The 26,418-nt window shown below is 36.0% G+C and overlaps 3 protein-coding genes across 4 annotated transcripts in view; 2 read left to right on the top strand and 1 right to left on the bottom strand.

Annotated features, from left to right (window-relative positions):
• The window catches only part of LOC129276676 (translocation protein SEC62-like), a 41,378-nt gene extending 19,618 nt beyond the window's left edge, over positions 1–21,760 (bottom strand). Inside the window, exons 1-3 of one of the 2 annotated variants that reach the window (XM_064109514.1) lie at positions 21,686–21,760; positions 15,603–15,701; positions 9,351–9,504 (exon numbers count right to left, since the gene is read on the bottom strand). In XM_064109514.1, coding sequence (XP_063965584.1) covers positions 9,351–9,422 — 72 coding nt within the window. In that variant the 5' untranslated portion in view covers positions 9,423–9,504; positions 15,603–15,701; positions 21,686–21,760. Of the gene's footprint in view, positions 1–9,350; positions 9,643–15,602; positions 15,702–21,685 lie in introns of those variants that run through there. The other variant, XM_064109513.1, reaches the window with a different exon arrangement.
• LOC129276271 (glutathione S-transferase theta-1-like) lies at positions 14,476–26,272 on the top strand. Its single transcript, XM_054912671.2, has 7 exons — positions 14,476–14,793; positions 15,582–15,704; positions 16,139–17,391; positions 18,551–18,638; positions 19,360–19,516; positions 20,561–20,728; positions 24,372–26,272. Exons 3-7 carry the CDS (start codon positions 17,280–17,282, stop codon positions 24,528–24,530), a joined length of 684 nt encoding a protein of 227 aa, XP_054768646.2. The 5' UTR covers positions 14,476–14,793; positions 15,582–15,704; positions 16,139–17,279; the 3' UTR covers positions 24,531–26,272.
• Positions 14,674–16,291, top strand: LOC129276272 (methyltransferase-like protein 27). The gene is made up of 3 exons (XM_054912672.2): positions 14,674–14,793; positions 15,582–15,704; positions 16,139–16,291. The coding sequence occupies exons 1-3, from the start codon at positions 14,674–14,676 to the stop codon at positions 16,289–16,291; spliced, it is 396 nt and encodes a 131-aa protein (XP_054768647.2).
• Positions 26,273–26,418: the final 146 nt, after the last annotated feature.

The following is a 26,418-nucleotide window of genomic DNA, read 5'->3' as shown; positions in this document are numbered from 1 at the left end:
AGAAACTCCAACTTGTCTTCTGAAGTGATACTCTTTGTAATTCTAGAAATTAAACTTCCACTTTTTCAACAACACATGTAGCTCTAATAAACTTTCATTTTTTTTTTTAACATAGTGGGGGCCTTTCGCAGGAATTGTCCAGACAGCTGAAATACATCTGATTGGAGAAGTTAAAAAAAAAAAAATTTTGAAGCATTTATTTTGGAGTAAAGGCCAAGTTGGAATTCAAGTCATAGCCGATCATAACGTGTGTTTCATAACGATTATTTCATAGCCGAAATAACGTGTGTGTGTGTGTACCATCGGCCTAGTGTCCGTAGACGGAGAAGGAAGGATTCAAAACCCTCTGCCAAAAGTGCAATAATTTTACTGTTTTCCGCCTACGGATATTACTGCTTCACCCACTTAGGATTCTTATTTGATGTTACTGTCAACGTTTGTACAGTTTTTATCGTTGTTTCGTGGTGAGTTTTCGTGTGATACATATTTGTAATGAGTGTGCCACTTTTCTTCAACGACGCCATTTTCGTATTGCTTGCAATCTATGTACTCGGCTCTATGGCTCACCAGCAGGCATCTGACTTTCGGAGGTACACGTGCCCACAACTCTCGCACGAGGAATGGAATCGTGTCAATGATGACATAAAAGCCGTGACACAGACAATACACCATGAGCTGGCCAATGGTTCAATACCCGTCTCACACGCCGGCGACCGCTTTTCCGAGACTTTACAGCAGTATTTTGACAACTCCCCCCAGTTTTCAGCTACTAATGATTCATCAAGTAAATGTAAACCATTTCATAGAAGAAAAGCTAAGACCATGTTGGAAATGAAAAAAATAAAGAATTCTTTGCGAAAAACAGCATTTTCTTCAAACGCAAATCGCGAGGATCGTGCAAAATTTTATGAGGCACTACATACATATAACTTTTTGAGGAAAGAACAAAAAGCTAATGAGCAGCGTCGATCGACAAAATATGAGGAAAGTAAATTTCGGAAAAACTTTTGGTCTTTCAGTAAAAACGTCGTCAACGACACCCTGTACTCTTCAGCGTCTGAGCCTTCCTTTTCGCGCCAATCATCTAACGACTACTTTTCAGCTAAATATGCTGCTGAGCCCCCACCGATCGATACGGATAAGCTCGACTGGTGGAAGGGACCGACGGCCGATATGATTCAACACCAATTTGATATGGGGCCAATTCGTCCAAAGGACATAAAACAGGTTCTAAGTCACAAAAGCTCAAACTCCGCACCAGGGCCAGATGGGATAGCCTACGGAATATTGAAAAAATTGCCAAGCGTACATCATTTTCTTGCAACTTTATTCAGCAAGCTGTTGTCGAGTTCTGATCCCACCCCACCCTCACTTTGGACTAAAGCAAAAGTTATTCTCTTGCACAAGAAAGATTCTGTGGATAATCCCGAGAACTTTAGAATGATAGCACTCTCGAGTGTGTTTGGTAAGATATTCCACCAAATCATTGTAAATCGCTTGGATAGTTATTTAACTACAAACGAGCTTATTGATACTACAACTCAGAAAGGTTTCATGAAAGGGGTTTCAGGCTGTGTTGATCATAATATGATTGTACATGAAGTAATCAACCATGCCAAATCTAACAAGAAAACTGCCCACTTTACGTGGTTTGATTTACAGGATGCATTTGGCTCAGTGCCTCATACATTGATTGAATATGTCCTTAGAAAATATTTGCTTCCCTATGAACTAAGAGCATATATTAACAATTTATACTCTGTTATTTCTGGTACCGTAGTAACACAACTATGGAGTACTGAGTCATTCCCATTTCGGAAAGGAATTTTTCAGGGGGATCCCCTATCACCGCTCATTTTTACCATGTGTATTAACCCCCTTCTCGAATATTTGAAATCAAATGACAAATTCGGTTATACGTTGTCTGAAAGTAAATATGTGACCACTTTTTTCGCTGATGATTTCTGCCTATTGACTACTAACAGTAGGTCTCACCAGCGAATCATGAATACTCTAACTTCTCATGTCTCTAGTCTGGGTCTCAAACTAAAGCCATCGAAATGTAGGTCATTGTCAATCTCTAGGGGAGTAATAAACAAAACTACCTCATTTCAAATAGAGGGCCAGAATGTTTTGTCACTGAGTGCTACTGACAACCGTTTTAAGTTCCTTGGGTCACTTGTCACTGATAATGATAATTCCAGGTCAGTTTATGAATACCTCAATGAAATAATAACGTCAGGATTACGTAATATAGATGCTTCCTTAGTACGTCCAGTCTATAAATTGGAAATCTATTCAAGATATTTTCTACCATCAATTAGATTCCATGTCACAGTGAATGATCTTTGTCAAACACATTTAAAGCAACTTGATGCTCTCACAAATAGATATGCAAAGAAGTGGTCTGGCCTTGCTCACCCAGCCACCCTGGCAATGATTCACATGCCAGAAGGCCTGGATATTCCATCCATCTCTGACTTGTACATTGAATGCCACACTCTCGCTCATGTCCACATTCGGGAAAGGAGTGATTCCAAAGTCAATGAGTGTTTGGATTCCAAACTTGAAAGAGAGAAAAAGTGGACAAGAAAAGTGTCTGCTACTGTGCAGTCTGAAAAGATCTGGAATGATGTACATGTACAAAATCTAACATCAGCTAATAAACAAAAACTTGCAGTAAAAAACTCGTGTAAACAACGGGTGTCAGAATACTGGCGAAGTCATGTGAGAAACCTGGCGGTGCAAGGAAAAACCCTTGAATTAATTAGTATAGAAACCAATAATTCCCAGTGGAAGAGTGTGGCATACAATCTACCCGAAAGAGTAACCAAATTTATGCTTAATGCTCTAACGGACTCATTGAATACACGGGCAAATTTGCTTACATGGGGTAAAAGGTCAAGCGATAGGTGCACGAAATGTTGTAATCGTGAAACACTTCACCATGTGCTTAATCATTGTCCAGTTGCCTTGGAACAAGGCCGTTTCACTTGGCGCCACAACAATGTATTACATCATATCGTTGAGGTCGCCAAGTCGGGTATTGATGCGCACAGTGAATCTGTATCGGGTCCTGTCATCCAAAGTGATCTCGCAGGTGACGCACGGTCTGTCCGGTCTACTATACCTCTTGAATGCACCCAAACAGACTTAATCCCAGATATGTGCATATTTTGGAAACGGGATAAGAAACTTGCAATTATTGAACTCACGGTTCCTTTTGAAACAAATCTGATCAGGGCAAATGAACGAAAATCAAATAAATATGCACCTATGATTTCGGACATAGAAGCGAGCATGATCGGTTAAGGGTTAGCATTGAGGTGAAATTTTTTTTTTTAGATATTTCTATCAAAATTGCTTTTAAGATAATCTTTGATATCTCAGGTTTCAAAGAACTAAGTTTCATGAAGATTGATAAATCCGAAAGTACTGGAATAGTCCATTTTATTCGTGGGGGTGCTAATTACCTCTCATCACGGACGGACATTTTTACTCAAATTAAATTCTCTCTAGTTTTATTGTTTTTAAAGTTATTCTAATTTGGTTTGGATGTTCTTGCACTCTGAATATTAATCTATTATCAAACATAAATTAGTAGAAATAAAATATTGGGAAGTAATTTTTTTTGGGAGGTGTGAACATTTCCATTTTGAAATTTCCGTCCGTGATGAAAAAAAATGTAAAAAGTTTTTTTATTTTTTATCAGAATAGAAATAAAAAATAAAAAGGTGTAGAGGTATCTCACTAAACACTGTACATCATTTTATTTGAACATAGCTGAAATCCATTCATTTTATCCATATCATAAACTCAATCAAAAATGATCACGGACGGACATTAATTTCATCACGGACGGACAGCTGTAAATTCACTCAAATTCAATTCACTCTAGTTTTATTGTTTTCAAAGTTACTCCAATTTGGTTTGGATTTTCTTGTACTCTGAACATTAAACTATCATCAAACATAAATTAGTAGAAAAAATATGGGAAGTAAATTTTTCTGGTAGATGTTAACATTTCATTTTGAAATTTCCGTCTGTGATCATTTTTATTGAGTTTATGATATGGATAATATGTATGGATTCAGCTTTTTATTCTTTATCAGAATAGAAACAAAAATAAAAGTGTGTAGAAGCATCTCACTAGACACTGTACATCATTTCATTTGAATGTAGCTAAAATCCATACATTTTATCCATATCATAAATTAATCAAAATAATCGCAGACGGACATTAAAGGAGAATGAAACTCTTGGAGCAAGTTAGCTTTTGTGAAAGCAGAAAAATCAAAGAATAAGATCAACAAAACTTTGAGTAAAATAGGACTAGCAATAAAAGAGTTATGAGCATTTGAATGTCGAGATCACTAATGCTATGGAGATCCTCCCATCGGCAATGCGACCAAGATCTGTGATGTCACACACGTACAACTCTCCCATTTGGACACTGAAAATATACCCCAAAACATATCTTTTTGCTCATTCTAATCATATGACAAACGATTCATCAATGATATAATGTTGTGAAACCTCTGTACTTGTCATCTCATAAAGAGAACACCTCACCTTGTGATAGACTCTATAAAAGTGAGAATATACGTGAAATAAGTACTAAAGTAATGAGGGAGTTGTACGTGTGTGATATCACAGATCTTGGTCGCATTGCCGATGGGAGGATCTACATGGCACTAGTGATCTCAATATTCAAATGCTCATAACTTTCTTATTATTCATTCAATCTTCCTCAAACTTTCAACAATATGTTTCTTTGATTTTTCTCTTTGATATGGATTCAGCTGGTTTCAAGGGTTTCATTCTCCTTTAATTTCATCATGGACAGACAATGAGCAAATACTGAGTAACTGAGCAGATAATGAATGTAATTTTAGTTCCAATTTGCAGTGAGAAATTGTACTGAGAATTATTCAGAACTCAAATGGATGGAAACCTATAACTCTTCACAATTTTTTGTGAAATCTTTCTTTGGCTGTTATTGGGGCTTAATTGTTGTCAGGAAATTTTTTTAAAATATAATTGGAATTCAGATAGAGTTGGAAGCTACATGTATGCCAAAAAGCAGGAAATGAAATAGAGCAAGGATAAGTCAAAAGCTGTATATTTCATCAATTGAAGCTTGCAGAAAGTGATGGAAGAATGCATATTCTGATAAGCAGAAAAAAAAAATCATCATTTTTTTTCCATGTACAATGGATTCACAATGCTTCTAACAGAACATGACATCACGTCCTTGAGGCTTGTGAAAAGTACAAGAATTCCTTTTTTTTAAGTCCCATTTTGGAGCTAATTTTGAGCAAATTGCTGATCTGGTAATCTGTGAAAATGCATACAATTCATATAAAGCTTGCACTGCAGTGTTTAGAAGTTTAATTGGTATCTGATTTCAATTTTGGATTCGGTCAGGGCCTAAATACATGAGGGCTGTTGATGTGAAGGGGTGTCTCCAATTTAATATGGACAAAAGATGGATTTGAAGAGAGCCTGGACAAGTGTTGTGGTCATATTTGATCCACCAAACAAGCATAATGATCAGCAACCTGTGAATCTTTTGGATTTAGTTAATGGACATTAAAAAAATAAGTGCTCTTCGAAAATTAATGCCTAAAAATGTATGAACATGTATCATCATGATATATCATAAAAAGTATCAACATGATCATTGATCCACTGGATGTTGATTTGGTACCAACTATGGTATTCTCTAAATTGAAAAGAAGACAATGTGCATTAGGATATTTGATTTTGAAAAGTACTGTGTTTAAAAGCAATCATATAGCTAGATTATTTTGTGTGTCTAGCATAGAAATCATGTTGCTACAACTTAAATCAAGTTGTAGCAACTTGATTGAAGTTGTAGAAACTTGATTGTGCAACTAATATTGTTTAATCATATAAAAAAATGTACAAATCATCAATACAATAGCATTTGTTCCCCCAAACAAGTAATAAGAACTTCTTACAAGGTACTTCCAATGTATTTTAATTGTGTCCGTCCGTGATGTCCGTCCGAGATGTCCGTCCATGATGGAAAATATTTGCAATTTTCTCAGATGTTTGATATTGGTTAAGAATTCAATATGCTGAACATAGAAGCTAACATACCTGAGTGTAAGTTGCATTAACAATTATTGGTCAAACTTAAGCTATTTAGATAGAAACAATTAAAATGTTCAAAAATTCTGAAAACTACATTTCTATCATGTCCGTCCGTGATATGGCACATTTAGTGGCTACCTATGTTTGTAGGTAACCATGGCAACAAACTTTTTTCATCATTCAGCATACTTTGTCCTACCCTTCACTATAAAACAAAAAGGCACCATGTTCATCTTATTCCTAATTTGTTACAAGCCTTCAAAGTTTTCAAAATCTATCAAATGTCCGTCCGTGATGAACCGATCACGCTCAAGCCAATGGTTTCGATGTGCTTTTCTTTCCTATAGAAATAGGTTCCAGGGGCTATATCAATAGCGACAATTCACAAAAGCTGAAGAAATTTCTCTCGTTATGTGGGAAACCAGTGCCTTTCAAGACCTTCCGGGATAAACTTGCGTCACTTGCCATCACTTCTTCATTTGTAATATATTCGGCCAAGGAGGAACCCGTATGGGAATGTCATAACCCACTAATGTAATAATGTAATAATAACCAAATACCGTAAGACAAAAAATTACTACGACTTATTGTGAGGATTTCCAAAATGTGACCCCCCCCCCCATAGCATACACTCTCGGGGATATTTTGTTCAATGTATTGCCGTTGGTGGGCGTAAGGGCCTTCCGACTGTTGATTGATAAAATGCATTCGTTTCGTGTGCAATTTCCTTTGCCCAGCGGTTGGTGGATTCATGTGTTGACCAGCCCAATGCTTTTTCTTTCTTCTTTCTGAGAGTGTATGATGTGTGGAGGGAAACAAATATCCATTTATATGTATCCAATGAAGACAGAAACGCAATCTGGTCATTTGCCGGTGTCGGGGTATAATTATGTGCAATCATTTGAATTTATGTAATGCCCTGGAAGTCACATGTTGTTTTTTCTTTCTCTCTCACACCCCCCTCTCTCTCCCACCAGCCCTTACCCTCTCACTCTCTCTCCTCTCTCTTTTACTCTCCCCTTTCTCATTCCTTCTCTTCTATTTTTTATTTCACCTTTGTATGTACCATCTCTCCCTTCTTTTATTTCTACCTCTCTTTTTTTTTAACTGCTTTAGTTCCCGTTTTTCTTCTACATACTGTACTTCTTTATAATAATTTCATGCTTGTTTTAATACTTTGATTCAGGGTAATTATAGTAATGTATTGTATACGCTATTATGTTAATATAATCTATGTTATTTATGTATGCCCTGCTTGTTCTGTTACTCAGATATGTCCTGGGCGTTCCTTTCTTCTATGTTTGTATATATTTTATTCCTTTGTTTGAACGATTTGAATGTTAATAAAGTGATGAATTACTATGACAGCGCTCAACACTGGCACTGGTCCGACGGTCCCAGACCAGTAAAAATTGCTGTCGGGCCAGTAACTTTTCAGAAATAGCCAGATTTACTGGTCTGACATGACCAGTAAAATATATATCAAACTAATATAAATGATATTTTCTCCTCTTTAGTAAATAATATAAATGGCTTTGGCATCTTTAAAGTGGCTTTCCAAAACTGTGAAATGGTTCGCATGAATTATATTCTGTGTGTGTATGTGTGCACTGTTTGTTATAAAAATTTGGGGGGGGAGGCAATAAAAGACAGCAAAATAAACAAGTCTTTATTTGAATTTATTCATGTTTTTCTTTATTTTGGGGACCAGTGAATTTTAGGTTTGGACCAGTAAAAAATGGAAAAACTGGGTATCTACTGGTCCGAAAAGAACAGGTTGGACCAGTAGAAAAAGAGGGTTAGTGTGGAGCCCTGACTATGAGGTCATTAAGATTAGAACCTAAAGTCCTAAGTATTGAATTCGCTTTTAAGCTTATTCTAATAAGGAGGGAACTTTAATAGGATGTGCAGTATTTATGATTTCCATGTCTAAATATTCATATCCAAATAAATGTAATATTTTAGTAAAAAAAAATTGGATGGACTGGATGATATGTTGTGTCGATGACTGTTCGTCATGTTTGTGTGTGTAGCACTGGGCCTGCGGCGGCTGGCCGGTGCGAAACCACAATAGCGCTAAAAGTAAAATCGTGGAGCGTTGTGGCCCAGTGGATTAGTCTTTGGACTTTGAAAACAGAGGGTCGTGGGTTAGAATCCCAGCCATGGCGTAATTTCCTTCAGCAAGAAATTTATCCACATTGTGCTGCACTCGACCCAGGTGAGGTAAATGGGTACATGGCAGGAATTTATTCCGTGGAATGCCACCGCACTGTAAAAGGCTGCGAGCTAAAGCCAGGGTAATAATATTTAATTAAGCGCATAGGGACGCATTTGGCAGTGATATGCGCTATAAATTTAACCATGTTGGTATTATTATTAGTATTAAAATCGGGTGACAGACAGTTGTAAACTGGTATGGTGGCCTTGAGAATATGACCCCTGGCTCCAGTTTCTGTTTTGTTATAACGTTTAAAGTAAAATTTCTAAAATTTATTTTGCAGTTGGAGAAAACAAGGTCAAGGACATGAAGGACATAGGCCAATTTGGGGTTTTCGTTTACAATTTGTCTAATAGTAATACCATGAATACCAAGATTCTAATTGAAAATATCATAGATCTTGATCCATCATTATAATATTAGATCTACAGGGTTCACAGCACTCACACTAGTGCGAGGCTAGTAGTATACTAACACGACTAACCTCGCACCAAGTCCAAGAACCGCATTTGGCAGTGGATTTGTAGTTGTAGTACTAGTAGTGGGTCACGCGTGCTGCGACGCCATTTCTGGCGTCCAAACGACTTCGACTATGGCTTGATTTTTCTGTGCGCAGTGGCATGGAATGAACCCTTGAGTGGGTTCACAGCTAAGTAAGAATGGCCTAAAAACAATGAACAGCTGCCAGCTGCAGCTCGACTTCAAATCCACTTTGTTCGCAAGTAACTACGATCACATTCGAATCGGGCGCGGGCCGCGGCCGGGGATACCCCGGCGCACCAGTGCCGTACATGTATGCTGCGACACGCACACAAACATGACGAACAGTCAGTCAGCGACACAACACGTCATCCACACCAAGTCAAAACATTCAAACTCAATTATTTCAGGATTATAAAGTTTCAAATCGCTTTTAGGTGGTCCATAGAACCCATACTAGTGTTCCTAAAATAAACACACATTTCGATTAAAATTGTATACAGTAAAGTTGAAAAAATTACAATTTGTTTACCTCTTTCTTCTTTCGACGTCGGGTCGTTCGTTCCGCCATCTTGACAAGCACACTGCTGCAGATTAATCCCATTTATTTTATTTTTTTTTATCTCGCTCGAAGATTCGATCGTTAAGCATCAAAAGAAGGAGCCCAATATCAAGGAGCTCAAGTGCTCAACAAAACCCAAGTGAGAATGAAAATTGAAAATGCAAATAATGAATGTATTTTTCATGTTTGCTTAGCTAGCATATACATTAAAAAATGACGGTAAAAATATTATGAGCATGCTTTATATCCACTAGTTTCTTCTGATTTTTTTTTTTTTTTTTTTTAAATAGTTGATCAAACATTGTGCAACTTTGCAAATATACACTTGTCACAAGTGACATTTGCCACGTGTTATTATAAGTACAATGGAAGTGGGTAACAAAGTAATTTGTAACAAAATTGATAATGGGGTACGTGGCATAAAAAAATGGGGGCAGCGCGGCACCCCCAAATAATTAATGCATCCGTAACATGATACCAATGATTGGGGGTGGTGCATATGGGATTGATGTGGAGGGGCCGGCGGGGGTAAATAATATATCCTCGGATGCACGGGTGTCGATCACGGGGGGATATATCCCCCCCCCCCCCCCCAAAAAAAAAAATAATAATTTAGGGTAGAAAAATTATAATAATGATGATGAAAAAAATGAAAAGTTTGATCATGATGATTATAGTGATGATTATAGTATGCCATCAATCAGTTTGTTTCCCTCGCAATTTGTGTATATTGTTATTAAATAAAAACATTCTTTTCCAGGACTTTTAACCAGATGGGTGGAGGTTCAAGATGAAAAAGAATAAAATGTTTATGTATATGATATTTTTAACACATGGCATAAAAGGACCCAGACGAAAAACAACTTTTGTTGATAGGGTGTTCCATATCCCACCAGTGGTGAATAAATTAATTTCAATAAATCAATTAATTCAAAAGGGTGGAAAAATAAACGGGAGTAAAAGGGTGGCAAGATAAACGGGGAAAACCCCATGGACATAAATCCCAGAGGGGTACCTAAAATAGATGTTGTTCTATTTCACCCTTTTTCTTATTTATTCCCAGAAAATTCAAAGAAAAAGAAAAATACCTTTGCGTTTCTATAGAGTATAGGCTAATCACTTTATTTATGTGCCTGGTTATACACACTTTACCGATGTATGTCATGGTATAGTATTGTTATATATTAAGTTCGGCATTCAGTAAATAAAACCTTTGAACAAGAAAATATACCAAAAGGAAGATGTGCACAAAACGAAAGTCACCCCTACTTGTATATCCAAATACCTTGACTTGAACGATAAGTTTTGGTCAATAATATTTTGCAGGAGAGCATTGATGTCCTCATTACCTATCTATGTGGAAATGAGGTGCCTATAGCCATGAAAGAGTGAGCCCATATCAAATGCAAAAATTTCACTTTTAAAAAGTCATAATGGTCGTTTGGTGATCAGTAGCTCATTTATGTATGGTGCTTTTTTGTTGTATGCGGTTGGATGTAATTAATATTGAATATTTTATCATGTGACCCCATCAGATACCTCTCATGAAAATATTGAAGTTCAGTGAGCTCAATATAATATGATCATATTTTACAATTTTTTAATAAGTGAAATCAATTAATGGTTTCAGAAAGAATAATCATTCATTTCTCTCTAAAGCGTATCTTCGGATATGAACATAGGAAGTTTTTTTTTCCATGTTATTCTTGTTATTACTTGAATAACTAAACTTGATTGATTTTTTCTTATTTTGGCAAAAAGAAATCTCTTTTGAGTTTGGAAAGGGATGGCAGTTTTGCATTCTATATGAGCACACTCATGCGGTACGTAAATTCAATTTTAACACATATATTAGCTGATATTACACACTGATGGTTCAAGAAAATGTTGGAGAAATATTATAACATGACAGTTGAGTTTTTATTGTTTTTATGTTTGTTTTTGTTTCATGCACTTATAAAGCATTTAAAACATGTTAAAATCCAGGGTTAAAATCGTCTAAGGAATGACGGTAAGCCCGATGGCGCAGGAGAAGCCACACAGTTTGTAATTTGTGCTAGTCTTAATTTGTCCGAATCTGCATTTTATCATCATGCATTAAGAAGAAAAAAGATATTGCCAGTCGGGTTAGATTTAAGAGAGAAGTTGTATACATCATGCTCAATAAACAGATCACTTTGTACATGGTCCAGACAATTTTTGTCATTTTTTCTTTCGTATGAGTTTAGAATAGGCTTACTTGTAACACAAATTGAATTTTCAAAAAAATTATATAAGTACAATACACTGCAACAATGAAGGAATTTCTAAGAACACCATGCATATCAACCACTCCCAAATATCCTAACTTGTGATTTTAGTGGGGGTAATGCTGAAAGATCCCCATCCACAAGAAAATTTGTGTCAATCATCCCCCCAAACCAAGAATACCGATCGACACCCATGCTCGGATGGGATACTAGTAATGGGGTAAAAAGATGCTAGACTTTTTTTTTGTGCTTTTCATGATTTTCATCTGCGCCAGGCAAAACCCCCGGCCTCTTCGGGGACGGATCGTATGATGCCTGGCGATTTCCGCGATTTGGATCAAGTTTCTTCAATTCTATCCTACAATCATGACATTTGCAATAAATGCAATTGCTATGCATTCTTGGTATACATGATTTATATGTGCACTTTTTCCCCTTTAAGATCGAGCTGGACGTCCTCCCGGGAAGCTTACAGAGGCGTCGATCCATAGGAGGCGGAAGCTGATAAGTTGATAACTTTTTTTTTTTTTTTGCTTGTAAATTTGTTTTGTTGGTCCCCCCCCCCTAATATTTTGGTTGATTTTTTTTTTTTTTTGCTTGTCAAAAAAATTTGCTGGTCCCCCTAATTTTTTGGGCTTCCGCCGCCATTGGGGCGATCGCCCCACTAATGAAAATATTGGGGGGGGGCCAAACATATCGTTTTGCCCCCCCCCCCCTCCAATAATTCCGCATGCATGTGCAAAAATAAAATAAGATTGCAGTGTTACACAGAAATCAGCAAGCGAGGTTGAGATACACAACTCGTTCTTTATTTAAAATTTTCAGCTCGCGCTTCGCGCTCGCATCATTTATGTACCAAAACCCATACTTTTCATGATTAATTAGGTGAACAGAATGTCCCGTTCTCAGTTCTAAACCTAAAAAGAACTCCCGCTCCGATTTGCAATAATCTTTTGTTGAATTATATCTTGTTCTTTATTAAAAACGTCCATTAACCTGTAAATTTTTTCAGATCGAAATATCAAAATTTTCAGCTCGCGCTTCGCGCTCGCATCTATTGTTATTTTAGATACCCATCCTAATCATTAGTACCAAAAATGAATATTTCAGGTCAGAATATAAAGAAATTTCAGCTCGCTCTCGATACTCGCATTATCTGTGTAGTGAGATATGTATCCTCCACATGAGTTACTGCTATACAAACAGTCCTAAACAGGTACCATTCCTGTTTTCAGGTCAGCATTCTAAAAAATTTCAGCTCGCGCTCGCATTAATTTGTTGGTGAGATATGTGTCCGAGTCTCTTTCTCATATATATATATATATATATATATATATATATATATAACGATATTATGTTCCGCGGGTTGGACATAGAAGATATTAATGAGGCAAAGTGGTAATGCATATATATAATTAGGCCTGTGTGTGTGAGGGTGAGTTTGTTTGGTGTGATCGAGCGCCCTTAGAACGATTCATGATTTTGCCCCCCCCCCCCAATCTGAAAAATGGATCGACGCCCCTGAGCTTATTGTATTGTCCTGGTCCTAGGAGTAGTCTCTTGGTGGGGCAAGGGTGGATCCGGGATTTAACAAATTAAGGCTAAATACCCAACCAAGCGGGGCGGGCCGCGGCCAGCACTTTTTCTTACACTATGTTAATTCAAAAAAGCAATATTAAGCAATTTTTAAAAGGGTAATCAGCATTTTCGGGAACACCGTGCATGTTATCCTCTGACAATCAAAACAAAAAAGAGCTACAAAAGGGGAGGGGGGTGACTTAAGAAAACTGAACTTGGGGTTGGACCTGGGTTGGGTTGGGGAGGGCCAGCGGTCAGCCCCTTTTCGAATTAAGGGATCTGCGTAAGCTAGGCATGGGCGGAAATCCCAGGGGGGCAGGGGGGATGTGTCCCCCTACTCAAAATAGTAGGGGGGACACACTATCAAATGTCCCCCCTACTATTTCTGGTATTTTATGATGGTAAGAAATTCATCATTCAAAATCGAAATAAAACATGTATTTTAGGACGAGATGACATTACTTTTGGGATGAAAACCTTTTTTTTTTTGCTTGTCAAATCTATTTTCGTCGAAATGACCTGAAATTTAGGGTGATAACCTTTTTTTTTTTTTTTGCTTGTCAAATCTATTTTCGTCGAAATGACCTGAAATTAAGGGTGATAACTTTTTTTTTTTTTTTTTTTGCTTGTCAAATTACCCTTGTCCCCCCTACCTTTTGGGAGAGATTTCCGCCCCTGAAGCTATATTAGGTGACAACATGCGGTTGCTCTATAGGACCGGAAACAGCGAGGCTCAGTTGGGGCTTTTAAAAAGGCACATTTTTTTATTTTTATTAATGAACATATGGGCGGAATCTTTCAAGGTTTATAGTATTTGGAGCAACATGAAATTAACATTTGGCAAACGGTAGTTTTTCCTTCCTCGAACTGAGTTTATTTTTAAGCCTAAGTTCCCGTAGGTCTATAATAATTATATAAGTCAAGTAGGCCTATATAGCCCAGAAAAACGAGGGGCCTTTATGGAGCCTTTCGTAATTCCAGTATAGGTAACAAAAGTTTCCATTGATTGCGGGATTAATTTTTTCCGGGCAATATGATATTAATCTCGACAGGGCGGTCAATTACCATGGAATCATTAATTGTTAGTGTGTTACCACAATATAACGTCTTTCCTCGTATCCCCCTCGTGCCCCATGCACACTTCCCACTTAATCCCCCTGAATCACACCCCTTTTTTCTCGCAATATAATCTACTCTCGGCGAACGAACTTTGAACTTTAAATAATATCAAGGTTGAAAATATTTGTTCAAAACGAATGTGCTCGCGTCCCGGCTCGCGTACATGAGCAATTCTGTCTGTGAACTTGAGTTTGGCCTATAGCGCGGGCTACGTCAATTCTGTCTGCTATCGAACTCAACGTGTCCGGAACAGGCCGTGGAATAGGAAACATAATATATTCATGCATTTATGTGATTTGGGTTTCTTATGCATGTAGAACAGTTTCAAAATACGCGGTGAATCAACAATGGCTTCGACATCAATTTCGTCGGAGGAGGAGGCGTGGGAGAACGTGAGGGAGGTCGTGGGTAAAGGTGATCAGGCCACAATCAACCAAGGCTACACGAAGTGGAACGATTACGAAAAGGTAACACAGCCTGCACAGGGGCGGCGTCAGAATATTTTGATGGGGGAGGGGGGCAAGATTATGTCATCTTTTGTCAACTAAATTGTATAGAGCTGATTTCATTTTTCTTTGTATCACACACTTTCTTGCCCCTCTTACAATTTCATGTCAAAGTGTGATGCTCCCAAGCACAGGACTCGTGGTATCAATCTGTACCAATAAACGACAGGGGAATGAGCCCTCTTGTGTTTGTGGCGCAACCACTGATAAGAAAAACTGTATATAGCCTGGTCACTTTTCGAAGCCCTATCTGGGGCCAAAGGTTCTTTCAAAGGGGCTCATGTATCATGTGTATAGGCCTTATTTAGATAGGCCTTATTTAGTAACACGTGAGCCCTTTCTTTTGTATTCACTGCTGAGTGCATTAAGCTCCCCCCCCCCCTCCCCCCAAATAAAAAAAGTAAAATATTGAATATGAAATCATTTTTCTAAAAAAAAATTATGATAAAATCTGTCACAAAAATTAGATTTTCATTTCAAAAAGATCAAATTGTGTTTTCGCTCGCTTTGCTTTCTTTCGGCCGGTCAGAGGCGGTGAAACGTCAGGCTCATACAATAAAAGTGGAGGGGCACCTATTATTTGGCAGACAAAAGGTGCTCCTCCACCTTCTTTGTCCGAGCCTGATGTTCCGCCGCCTCTGCAGCCGGTATAGGCCTATACGCCATGTTCTGTCCCTTAGATATTGACTCATTTCACTGTATTGTTTCTTAGGGTTATTTCTTCTTCATCTGTTGAATTGATACCACAGGATATGGCAGCTTTATCCTACCAAGCCCCTACAGAAGCAGCTAATAGAGTGATGTCATGGGTTCCTGATAAAGGATCAAGGATTCTCGACTTCGGGTGTGGCACGGGACTGGTGGCTGATCTGGTATTAAACAGAAATTTGAATCTTAATTAGAAATCTTTTCTAAATACAAAAATGTTTTGATCTTGACATCTCCACTAATTTCATATTTCATGCTCTTGGTTGAAATTTTGGAGAACTTTGATCCAATATCATGCAGTAAAAGGTTAATCTCCATAAATGTTTGATAGAAATCGAGAGTTTTACCAAGTAGGCCTATGTTTCAACTTCACCTTTAAAACCAGTAAATTTAATGACCCCCAAATACTGCCAAACGTTATCGTAGGCCTACAAAAAGAAACGCCAATTTTCTGGCAATGCTGAATAAAAAAATTTGGCAATTAAAAAAAACACTTTGTTACCCTCCCGATTCACCTCGAAAGCTCCAGACCATGCAATCGCTTTAAATCTAGAGATTTTCAAAATAGACTCCTTACTTTTGCTTATGAATTCAACAGCTACATGACAATGGCTACACAAATATGCACGGCGTTGATCCTGTCGAGAAGATGATTGAGACATGTACCAAGAAAGGAACGTATACCTCAGCAACGGTTTTGGAAATTGACCCCGTTACCAAAATTCCTTTCCAAAATGGTGAGTTATTATAACTGGACCCAATAATCGAACCGTAAAGATGCAAACTTTTGGTATTTTAATTTTGTATTGAGTTAAACTCCTTTGTTCGCCATAGACTTGTATTCTACTGTATTTGTTACACGTGGTGCATGGGGTCCATGGGCCACACATCTATACAATCACTACTAGATTATGATTTTCACGTTCTGTACACGTTTAATTCAAAGTGGGGGTTAGACCTCCCCCCCCCCCCGCCCATCTGTTCCTTATATAGTCCCGTACTCTTTCTGATAAAGACATATTAACGTATAGGCGTGGGCCTACAGGTGGCAAGTCTGTCCTTGTGAAAATTGAAAAAGACAGAGACCAAGCCAGCCCCCCCCCCATCCCACTTCTTTTTTTTTAAAGTTCCCTGGCCCCATATACTTTCCAAAGAGGGTGTAAAGAATTATCCCTTTAAAAAGGAATATTTTCTCAGTGGAACACCACAAACGCAACGTCAAATATAATGCGACACATACCTAGCGCTGCTGCACGATTTCATAATCTAAAAAAAACGAAGTTGTCGATACGTCCTAGACATATATAATCATTTTCTAAAAATGTTCATTATTTTCAAATGACGTCACAGCGTGAAGGTTTTCCGATGTAAAGGGGTCACTACGTTCGGAGGGGGGGATAAATTCGGTCGCTTGTATCACCCCCAACATGCTACCTCTGGGCACACGGGGTGCCTGGTATGCTATACAAATAAAAATCCAAATATCGTCAATGACCCAAACAATGTTCGATCCGATAACAAAAGAATCCGTCCACAGGAGAACCCTAAAAATACACTATATTGCACTCTCAGATATGAAGAGAATTTCTGTCATAAAATCATACAGGCGCTCTCTGTATACATGTACCACTAACACACGTTCTCGCAGTGCCGCGTGGTTTAGGGATATTAATCATTCATTTCTTCGTGGTGTCTAATTATTATATTCAACAATATTGTATGCTGATCGACTGATTAAGATGGTGATCAAGGTGTATGTTGATCTAGGCTCACAGCCTTGCCGGTCGCTAGTCGTGTTTCTGAAACATTCAACCATTCCGCACGAAATCGTCGAGATTGATATTGGAAAAGGTAAGCAAATGATTACACTTCTATCTTTACAGTATGTTATAATTTATGTAGGCTTTCCTTGATTATTTGATTAGCAGTCATAGTGCTCGTCGTAGAAAGACTTGCAATCAAATGCAGGGCCGTATATAGCCAGGGGGTTCACTGGTTTCCGCGGAACCCGCCGCTTGCCAATTAACAGCAAAAGAAAAAGATAAAAAAGTGGAGGAGAGGAGGAAAGGTATAACAAAAAGATAAGAAAAGCATATTCCGGTTTTCTAGTCAATTTAACAGATTATTATGCTCACTTTTCGATTTTTTTTGTAGCTTTCACTTGTTTTAGCGAGATACGCGATTACGCAATGAATGCAGCATAAGGAATGAAACTAAACTGTAATTTCATCCAATGAGGTGCGCACCTTATCTGACTTACGATGATATCCTTAGTTGTGATTGATTGCAAGTCTTTCATGCTTAGGCGTGTTAGGTGTATCAGATGAGGTTGTACAAAATTTGCCATCAAACATCAATAAATTGCAAGTTTAATGTAGGTCCCATAATCGATTGCAAGTCTTGCACTTATTTTCTAATGTGCAGTTGATTGCTTGTCTATTGACTTTAAGAGGATAAATTGATCTGTTTAAATCGGAACCATGGCAGAGGCGGCACCAAGTTAGTAGCGGGAATTTCGAAACTATCCACTTTGAATCTTCATATACATATAGGCCTATAAATTTCATTTTATATAACATATAGCAGAAAGAGAAAATAAATATTTAGTCATGATCTACTGAATTTTTCAGAATGAAGATAGATATAAGAATAATATTTCAATGTGTGCTGAACCGTGATCTATAGCTTCATGAGGAAAACCTTTTACTATACTTGTTATACAGGTGTCTGGAATGAAAATGAAAGTGGTACATTTAAATTTGTCATAATACGTGTTTCTTAAAGAATATACCTTTTTAGGTTAACAGTTGCTCAAAGACAGTCGCATTTGCGAATAATACTCTGATATAAGTATCTAACTTTTCAAGTGAAAATGGAAAAGTAAAAATTACTCGCGGATCTATGGCATCCTTCTAAAAATAAATCCTATTTACATCATGCCTAACAGTTTCAGAACGTCACTTGTAATTCAGATTCAGAAGAATGTGTATTGTTTGACTTAAAATTTCAGGAGACCAGAAGAAACCAGAGTTTGCCGCCATTAATCCAATGATGCGAGTACCGGCAATGCAAGATGGCGATTTCTGCCTTTCGGAAGCGTGAGTTTGTCAACTCTTTTATGTTTTAATATGAAATTAAAAATAATTAAAAGCCATTAATATTGATGTTAAAATGATAGGAAGGTTGTGTTCAATGCAATTCCTACTGAGGAGATATCATTATTTTAACATTACCTGGAAACATGCATAATTAACGAGTAATCTAAATCGCTAAATTTGTATTGTCATATTTCATTGCTTTCACTGTCTTCGCAAACCATGCTTTTACAAAAGGTATACACGCACGTTGAAAAAGATCTCAGTTTGACCATACATTTTAACTAGCATCAGTATCGTTTTTTTATGTCGATATTTGTCGATATGCTTGATATGTAAGTTCTTTATCATTTTTATAAACTTTGTTAAACTGATTTGACAATTTGTCAAATGAAGGAACTTTCCTGGGTTTGATTGCCTGGGAAGCTTCGTTACTGTCGTGACTGTAAGTTAAAACAGACATTGTCGAATATAACATCCGGCAAGTTACGAGACTCCCCATGGCTTCTCAAGAAAATAGCCTCGTCCCATGGATCTTACCAAGTCTGTTTCATCCGACAGTTTCCATACTAATAGTCATACTCCCGTGATTCTTGACCAATCAATATCAAGGAAGGTTGTCATATCTGACAACTTGTCCGACGACAAATAAATGAAATTCTCTCCAGATTGAATAAATTGCATAACTAAATTAACCATCTTTATATCATCATTAACTCTTCAGAATTGCTATATTCCGATACCTGACGACGAAGTTCCCAAAAGCATTCCCCGATCATTGGTATCCAGCCGATCTCTGTCGCCGTGCCAAGGTAGACGAATACCTATCCTATCATCACCAAGGCGTAAGACAACCAATCGATGCAGTCTTTATGACAGAGGTAAGTTATTGTGTGTGAATTTCGTTATATCGATGGTTCGTTACATCGAAGTTTCTTTTACCGAAACACGCGAATTTAGTCATTATAAGATGTTTTTAAGTCCGGAAATGAAAAGGGTTCGTTGATCGGAACATTCGTGGCATTATTCCTGAGGTTCGTTAATCAAAAAAGAAAATAGGGTTTGTTATTTCAAATGTTCGTTAATCATACATTGAAATCACGTTTGTAATTGAATTTCTAAAAGCATTTGATAATAACATTCCAATCTTCCGATTGCATTGTGATATGATACTAGTAGTTAAATACAATCTCCAGGCTATTGCAAGTTTTCCTTATAAAGAGCAAAATTTGATTCCAAACTGTAGTGACGTCATAGAAATCTTGTCATCGGCTGCGATTTGACGCCGATTTTGACTATGCTCCGACCATAATGCTTGTGGCAAAACAGAATATTTGATTTTATTATTCCTTTATTCCTATATTATTCCCCAGTTTTAAAAGGATAACTTTACCCATTTAACTTTTATGGCAAAAAGAAGCTGCTGAAAACTGCTTATCTAATAAAAGAGAGCCAATGGAGTAAATTAGAAAGTCAAAAGGGGCCTAAGCTTTCGATCCTAGCAGAATCTTCGTCGGAGGCAAAAAAAAGAGACATTTTGGGGGTATTTTATAGTCCATCAAAGGGAAAGACTGCTGTAAGACCATGAAACTTGCTTGATCTTTTAAAGGTCTTTCAACGAACTTTCAAAGATCTGCGAGGTCTTTTTTTTTGCCTCCGACGAAGATTCTGCTAGGATCGAAAGCTTAGGCCCCTTTTGACTTTCTAATTTAACTTTTATATCTAATGAAAATGAGATTTGAGGAAAAAAAGTAAGAATCGGGCAGTGGTAGTCGAATCGCAAAGTGTGTGGCGGGCTTTATGCGTTCGTTTTGCGGTGGATGATCAACGATGGGATATTGTAAAATACAGTGTTGAGTGAATTGAATGTCCATATTAATCATTGCTTGAATCAATATCAGAAACTGCTCTTTATTGTACTACAGGTTTTGACGCCGATGTTCACCGGACAACCAGTTTCCCCAGAGAAGATGAAAGACGAGGAGAAAGTAATGAGAAATGCTTTGGCAGACTTTGAGAGAGTTTTCCTTGCCGGTAAACCCTTCATCATTGGGGGTGAAGTCAGCTTCGCCGATATCATGTTCGTAAGCGAGGTAATGACTGATAGATCTTAAAGTAGCAGCAATTTTCTTTTTTGTAATTTCTGCGGGGGGGGGGGTCACTTTCCGCTTGGCCTGCTACGCACCTGCGTCCAGAAAGGGGCATTTCTAGCAGACAAGCGTCGTCGCCGTCTTAGCAAAATACTTCGGGTTTTATCATATCACTGTCTAGTGTCTAGGGTTGTTTGTAATGTAGATTACATCAATATGCGGAGCAATCAAACGTTTGTTACGAAAATTACTTATGAATGTATGAATATTGACCGGGACAAAATGCTTCCAGTTTTACGTTTCTATACTTACAGCCTTTGGGGTTTGTATACACTTGGGTAGAGTATCAATTAAGGGAATTTCTTCGTTCAAGTCACTTAGAGTTATTGTTCTAATTGCTTATGTAGCACGGGACCGTTTTGGGTGGGGGAGGATCTTTTACTTGACAATAACAACAGCGCAGCGGAAGGATTTTTATACGAAGAATCCCCACCCTGTCCGTCTACGGAGGTAGAAATTAAATAAAACTATATGGTTGTAATTATTTTACTTTGTAATAATCACACATCACATAATCAAACACCATCAATCAACAACATTCACTCTATGTTATTAACTAATGTAAATTAATAAAACCCGATAAAATAAAGTAATTACATACACATTATATAAAGGATATATGTTCCTTTAATTCTAATCTAACAAATGAACATTATATACATGATATTTACAGTTATAAAAATATGGTGTAACTCTTGGTTACATAATTATCCGAACGGGTATGAACATATAGTTCAAAATGATACTTAAAATTTATCTCAACATTACTTTAAAACAAGTTGTCGAACAACTACTGATATTAAGACTACCTTAATGACATTGAAACTAACATAACATTGAGGGTCTCAGTGCAGAAAGAAGTAAAATGTGGATGCCGTTCATGGTCAGAAGACCAGTGACCTGAGAATCAGGAAAAAGAGAAGTTACATGATAGTAACTCTATGGAGGATGTTTCCTCTCCATCTCGAAAGTTGTGTATTCATTTTAATCAAAACATGATTAATCATTTCTTATACTAAATATCAAAAATCAAACTTCATCTCAAATAATTTCAACTAGGATTAGTAATTCATTTTACAATAACATATCAAATCAATAATGAAATAGAATGGTTTAGCACACTGATATTCAGGAAAGTCTTTAATCAGATACATTAGAGTCCGCACGGTATTAACGCGGCAAGATAGGGAACTCAGCCTATCCGCTTGACCAGAATAATACCGTTCAGTTGTTTTTGGATTCGCGACTTGCTTAAAATTTGTAATTCGCAAAGTTCAAAAGGCTCAACTATAAAACTCGCACCATGCTCGCGCTGCTAGACAATCATAAATAACAAGTGCTTTACCATGAACAATAATCAAAGATGGTTAGTAGCAATTATAAGAAATTAAAACATTCAATAAGATGTAGATTATAGAACAATATCTATCATCAGATATATAAAACTAAACTTTACATATTATTCAATCAAAAATTGATAATAAGCCAAATGTGTAAAAGACAATTGTGGACAAATAACTTTAAATCGAATATTAAATTTATAAGATCAATTATCCAATAATCTTAAAAACTTTGTATAACAAGCAATCAATTTGATATCAAATACAGTACTGAAATATAGGATGACTTTAGGATCTTACCTGAGAATCAGGAAAAAGAGAAGTTACATGATAGTAACTCTATGGAGGATGTTTCCTCTCCATCTCGAAAGTTGTGAAGAAGATGCCTCCAGAACTTCTATATAAAGGTATTTTCGACAGTACCATTATTTTTGAAAAGGGGTGTGTATATTTATAACTAGTAATACTTTTTTATCCTTGGTCATCTCTTTTAACAAACAAAAACCAGTAAACAATAATTGCTAACCCCTTTAGGGTAGCAAAGATGGAAGAGTCCATCAACATTTCCCCAAAATACTTCTACGTCATTCATGTCATTCACGTCATTATTTCTGAGAATAATGACCACCAGACCCTGACTCACACTAGCCAGAACTGACCATTGGCTCTCTCTTTCGCTCACTCTCTCTCAGTCTGTACAGAGGTCATAAAAACTCTCTGCTCTGACCATCCAGTTATGGATGTTCAATATCCATATCCATACAAGGGGGGGGGGGGGTAATTATTACAAGGTCTTTATCCTTTTCACTACATATAAAATACTATGTAGCACCAAAAGGGTGCTACACTTACACGAAAATCTTTGATTTTTTTTTAGTTTTGACGTGTTCTGTTGGTCTTGCTTTGATCAAGATTTTTTTCCACCGAAAGAAAAATTGTTTTGGTAATCAAATTTTGGATACTTCTGTAGATGAATATGAGGCGCCGAATGTACCAATATTATATAGAACAATTATTTGTTATATAATCATTATTTATTAAATAATAACTATTATTTATATATAATTTACATTTTATTTGTAAATAACTACTATTATATAAAATATCATTTCTAATTATTTATATATAATTCAAAGTAATACTTCATTATTTGTAAATAATAATAGTTCGACATTCCATTATTTATAAATAATGATTATTTGTTTTTCATTATTTATAAATAATGATTAGTTGTTTTTCATTATTTATAAATAATGATTATTTGTTTTTCATTATTTACAAATAATGATTATTTGTTTTTCATTATTTATAAATAATGATTATTTGTTTTTCATTATTTATAAATAATGATTATTTGTTTTTCATTATTTACAAATAATGATTATTTGTTTTTCATTATTTATAAATAATGATTATTTGTTTTTCATTATTTATAAATAATGATAATTGGTTTTTCATTATTTATAAATAATGATTATTTGTTTTTCATTATTTACAAATAATGATTATTTGTTTTTCATTATTTATAAATAATGATTATTTGTTTTTCATTATTTATAAATAATTTGTTGAGTTTTCCATTATTTATAAATAATGATTATTTGTTAAATAATGAAAACGTCTACTTCATTATTTATAAATAATTTTTTCGAGTGCACCATTATTCTCATTATTTATAAATAATCATTATTTAATGTTCGAGTTTTCCATTATTTATAAATAAAGATTATTTGTTAAATAATGAAATATCTACTTCATTATTTATAAATAATAATTTTGTTTCAATATCCCATTAATCATTATTTATAAACAATTTTTACAGTTTGCCATTATATACAAATAATCATTATTTATATACAAATAACCATTATTTATTAAATAATGCCATTATTTATTAAATAATGCCATTATTTATTAAATAATGGAAAACTCGCTATAACATGCAAATGTGGGACCGCCCATGATATGAATATTCATGATGCGATTTCCTTTTTCGTGATTTTTCTTCACAAATTTTTGTCCATTTCCTCTTCATAATGACATTTCTTGAAGCAATTTTCTAGGGATATGGTCTGATTGTAATATTCTTCATTTTCTATATAACTTCGTCTTCGTAGAAATATCAAAAAGTGTAATTGTTCTATATAATATTGGTACATTCGGCGCCTCATAGATGAAAGGGTAAAGAAGTTAAGGTTCCATGTTTATTTTAAAAAAAATCTTTTATTTCTTCATCTTTATCCCAGATGATACAGAACACAGTGAGTGGACGTCACGTGACCGAGGGCAATGAGAACCTGAAGGCCTACGTGGATCGCGTCACTGACAAACTCAATCCCATCTTCAACGAAGTCTTCGATGAAATCTTCAAATGGAGGGAACAATACCTCAGCAACAAGAAATGATTTTACAGTGGCAAGCGAATCGAGTGACGATTATCAACCGAATTCTAGTTATGAATATGTTCATATGATAATAATTTTGACGTCTTTTTTGCCAAATTTTATGCATCGACATTCACGGGGTTGGTACAATATCGTTTTGATTTAAACATGTTAAATGCGTTTTGAATAAAATTTAGTACACATATTCATGTTTTTTTTAATTTATTGACGACCATATTTTTGGAAGTGTAAGCTAGAAGAACATTGCAAATACTTGATTAACTAACAAGCAGGATAGCTCGTGGTGTACAGATATTACATTGGTCTAAATCTAATTTAATTAAAAATTCAAACCCCAGGTATATACTCTTGATTCAAGAGTATATACCTGGGGTTTGAATTTTTCTTGAAAGAAATACTCAGTATTATGTGTCAAAGAGTACATAATGTTACCCACTTATGAGAGAAGTATATCTCGCCACAAAATAAAGACATAATGTGTGTGTGGGGGGCACATTTTTTACAGTTTCAATCTTTTCGTTGTATAGTAGATATATGATATTTAGTTTGTATTAATAAACTTATATAGTCTTTCAAACAAATGTTTACTGTTTTAATGTGTTGGATATAAGTTGGATATAAGTACTAGTATATTGTAGCCTAATAATGTTATTAGCATGATCAGTAATAGTGGTATCAGTTATAGCTACACTCTAAAAAAAAAGGTTTACCCAACATTTGCTAAAACGGAAACATGCATGTTGGTCGGGTAAAAAGATATATATATATTGTAAATTTTACGCAATGTTGCGTTAAAATAGCCCAATATGGGGTAAAAATAATATCCAGCAAACATGCATGTTCCCTTTTTACCCAATACTGGGTAAAATTTTACTCAGTGTTTTTAGAGTGCATATAACGTGGTGTTTGGAGAAGTGTTGGCGACGCAATGAAGGTGTGATGATGATGGCAATGACGATGATTATGATAATGACGATGATGATGACGACGACGATGATAATGATGATTATGAGGCTGATGATGATATTTTAATGTCTCCCCTGCTCTCTGATTTAAACCAACGAATTTTTTTTTTTTTCGAATTCGAAGATTTATTTATGGGCTGTATGTTTTTATCAAATCCAGAATTATTATTGCAAGCTCTTTAATTTCAAAGTATAACAAAGAAAAATATTTAAATTTACATCAGTTTCTATCATAAAGCTAAATAATAAAGAGGAAATATATATCAACAAAGTTGGCGTCGATGCCACTTTTGGTAATAATAATAAAGCGCTTTTTGCCAGAGGATACAAAGCGCTGCTATTATTACACCGGCTTTAGCTCGAGCTACCATCACCATAACATATTTTGATAGGTTTCTAAGCAGTTTAATAATAGATGTAATCGTTTCATTCGATATACAAACATACAAATTTTGATTGATTAATAGTTGTAGATTGAAATGTGCTACTTTTTTAATATTCATGAACAGACAAGTTTGTGGAAGGATATTGCCTTGATATTGTTAAGCACGGCATCAAGAAAAAGAAAATGTTAATGATTTTTGTCAAAATAAACATTGACGCATGAGCATAACTTTGTCTGAATGTGAGCGTATGTATATGTTCTTTAATCAACTATTCAAGTTTCCCTTCCTGCAATGTTTTTTTTTTTATGTTTTTTTAATTGATTTAACCAGGAAGGCAAGTGGAGACCACCTCCCTTATGTTTTTTAAGTAATGAAAAGCCAACTCCCCCCCCCAAAAAAAAGACAGAGAGAAAGGGGAGAAAAGAAAGAACGGAGAATAACAATATAAAAAGAAGAGGTCTTGGACGTGTAAGTATAATGCTTCTGTAATTATTTTGATTGAGACAAATCAAGACGTAACCTGTTGATCGTCCTCCT

Source organism: Lytechinus pictus, chromosome 14 (assembly GCF_037042905.1).
Source record: "Lytechinus pictus isolate F3 Inbred chromosome 14, Lp3.0, whole genome shotgun sequence".
NCBI lineage: Eukaryota > Metazoa > Echinodermata > Echinoidea > Temnopleuroida > Toxopneustidae > Lytechinus > Lytechinus pictus.
This window is presented reverse-complemented; position numbering and strand designations above follow the sequence as displayed.

Excerpts from the sequence above, each read along its gene's own strand:
- LOC129276272 (XM_054912672.2), top strand. The coding sequence starts at position 14,674 with ATGGCTTCGACATCAATTTCGTCGGAGGAGGAGGCGTGGGAGAACGTG. Across the intron at positions 14,794-15,581 it reads AGTGGAACGATTACGAAAAG|GATATGGCAGCTTTATCCTA; the intron begins GTAACACAGCCT and ends TTGATACCACAG. Across the intron at positions 15,705-16,138 it reads CGGGACTGGTGGCTGATCTG|CTACATGACAATGGCTACAC; the intron begins GTATTAAACAGA and ends TGAATTCAACAG.
- LOC129276271 (XM_054912671.2), top strand. The coding sequence starts at position 17,280 with ATGGTGATCAAGGTGTATGTTGATCTAGGCTCACAGCCTTGCCGGTCG. Across the intron at positions 17,392-18,550 it reads CGAGATTGATATTGGAAAAG|GAGACCAGAAGAAACCAGAG; the intron begins GTAAGCAAATGA and ends TTAAAATTTCAG. Across the intron at positions 18,639-19,359 it reads GATTTCTGCCTTTCGGAAGC|AATTGCTATATTCCGATACC; the intron begins GTGAGTTTGTCA and ends TTAACTCTTCAG.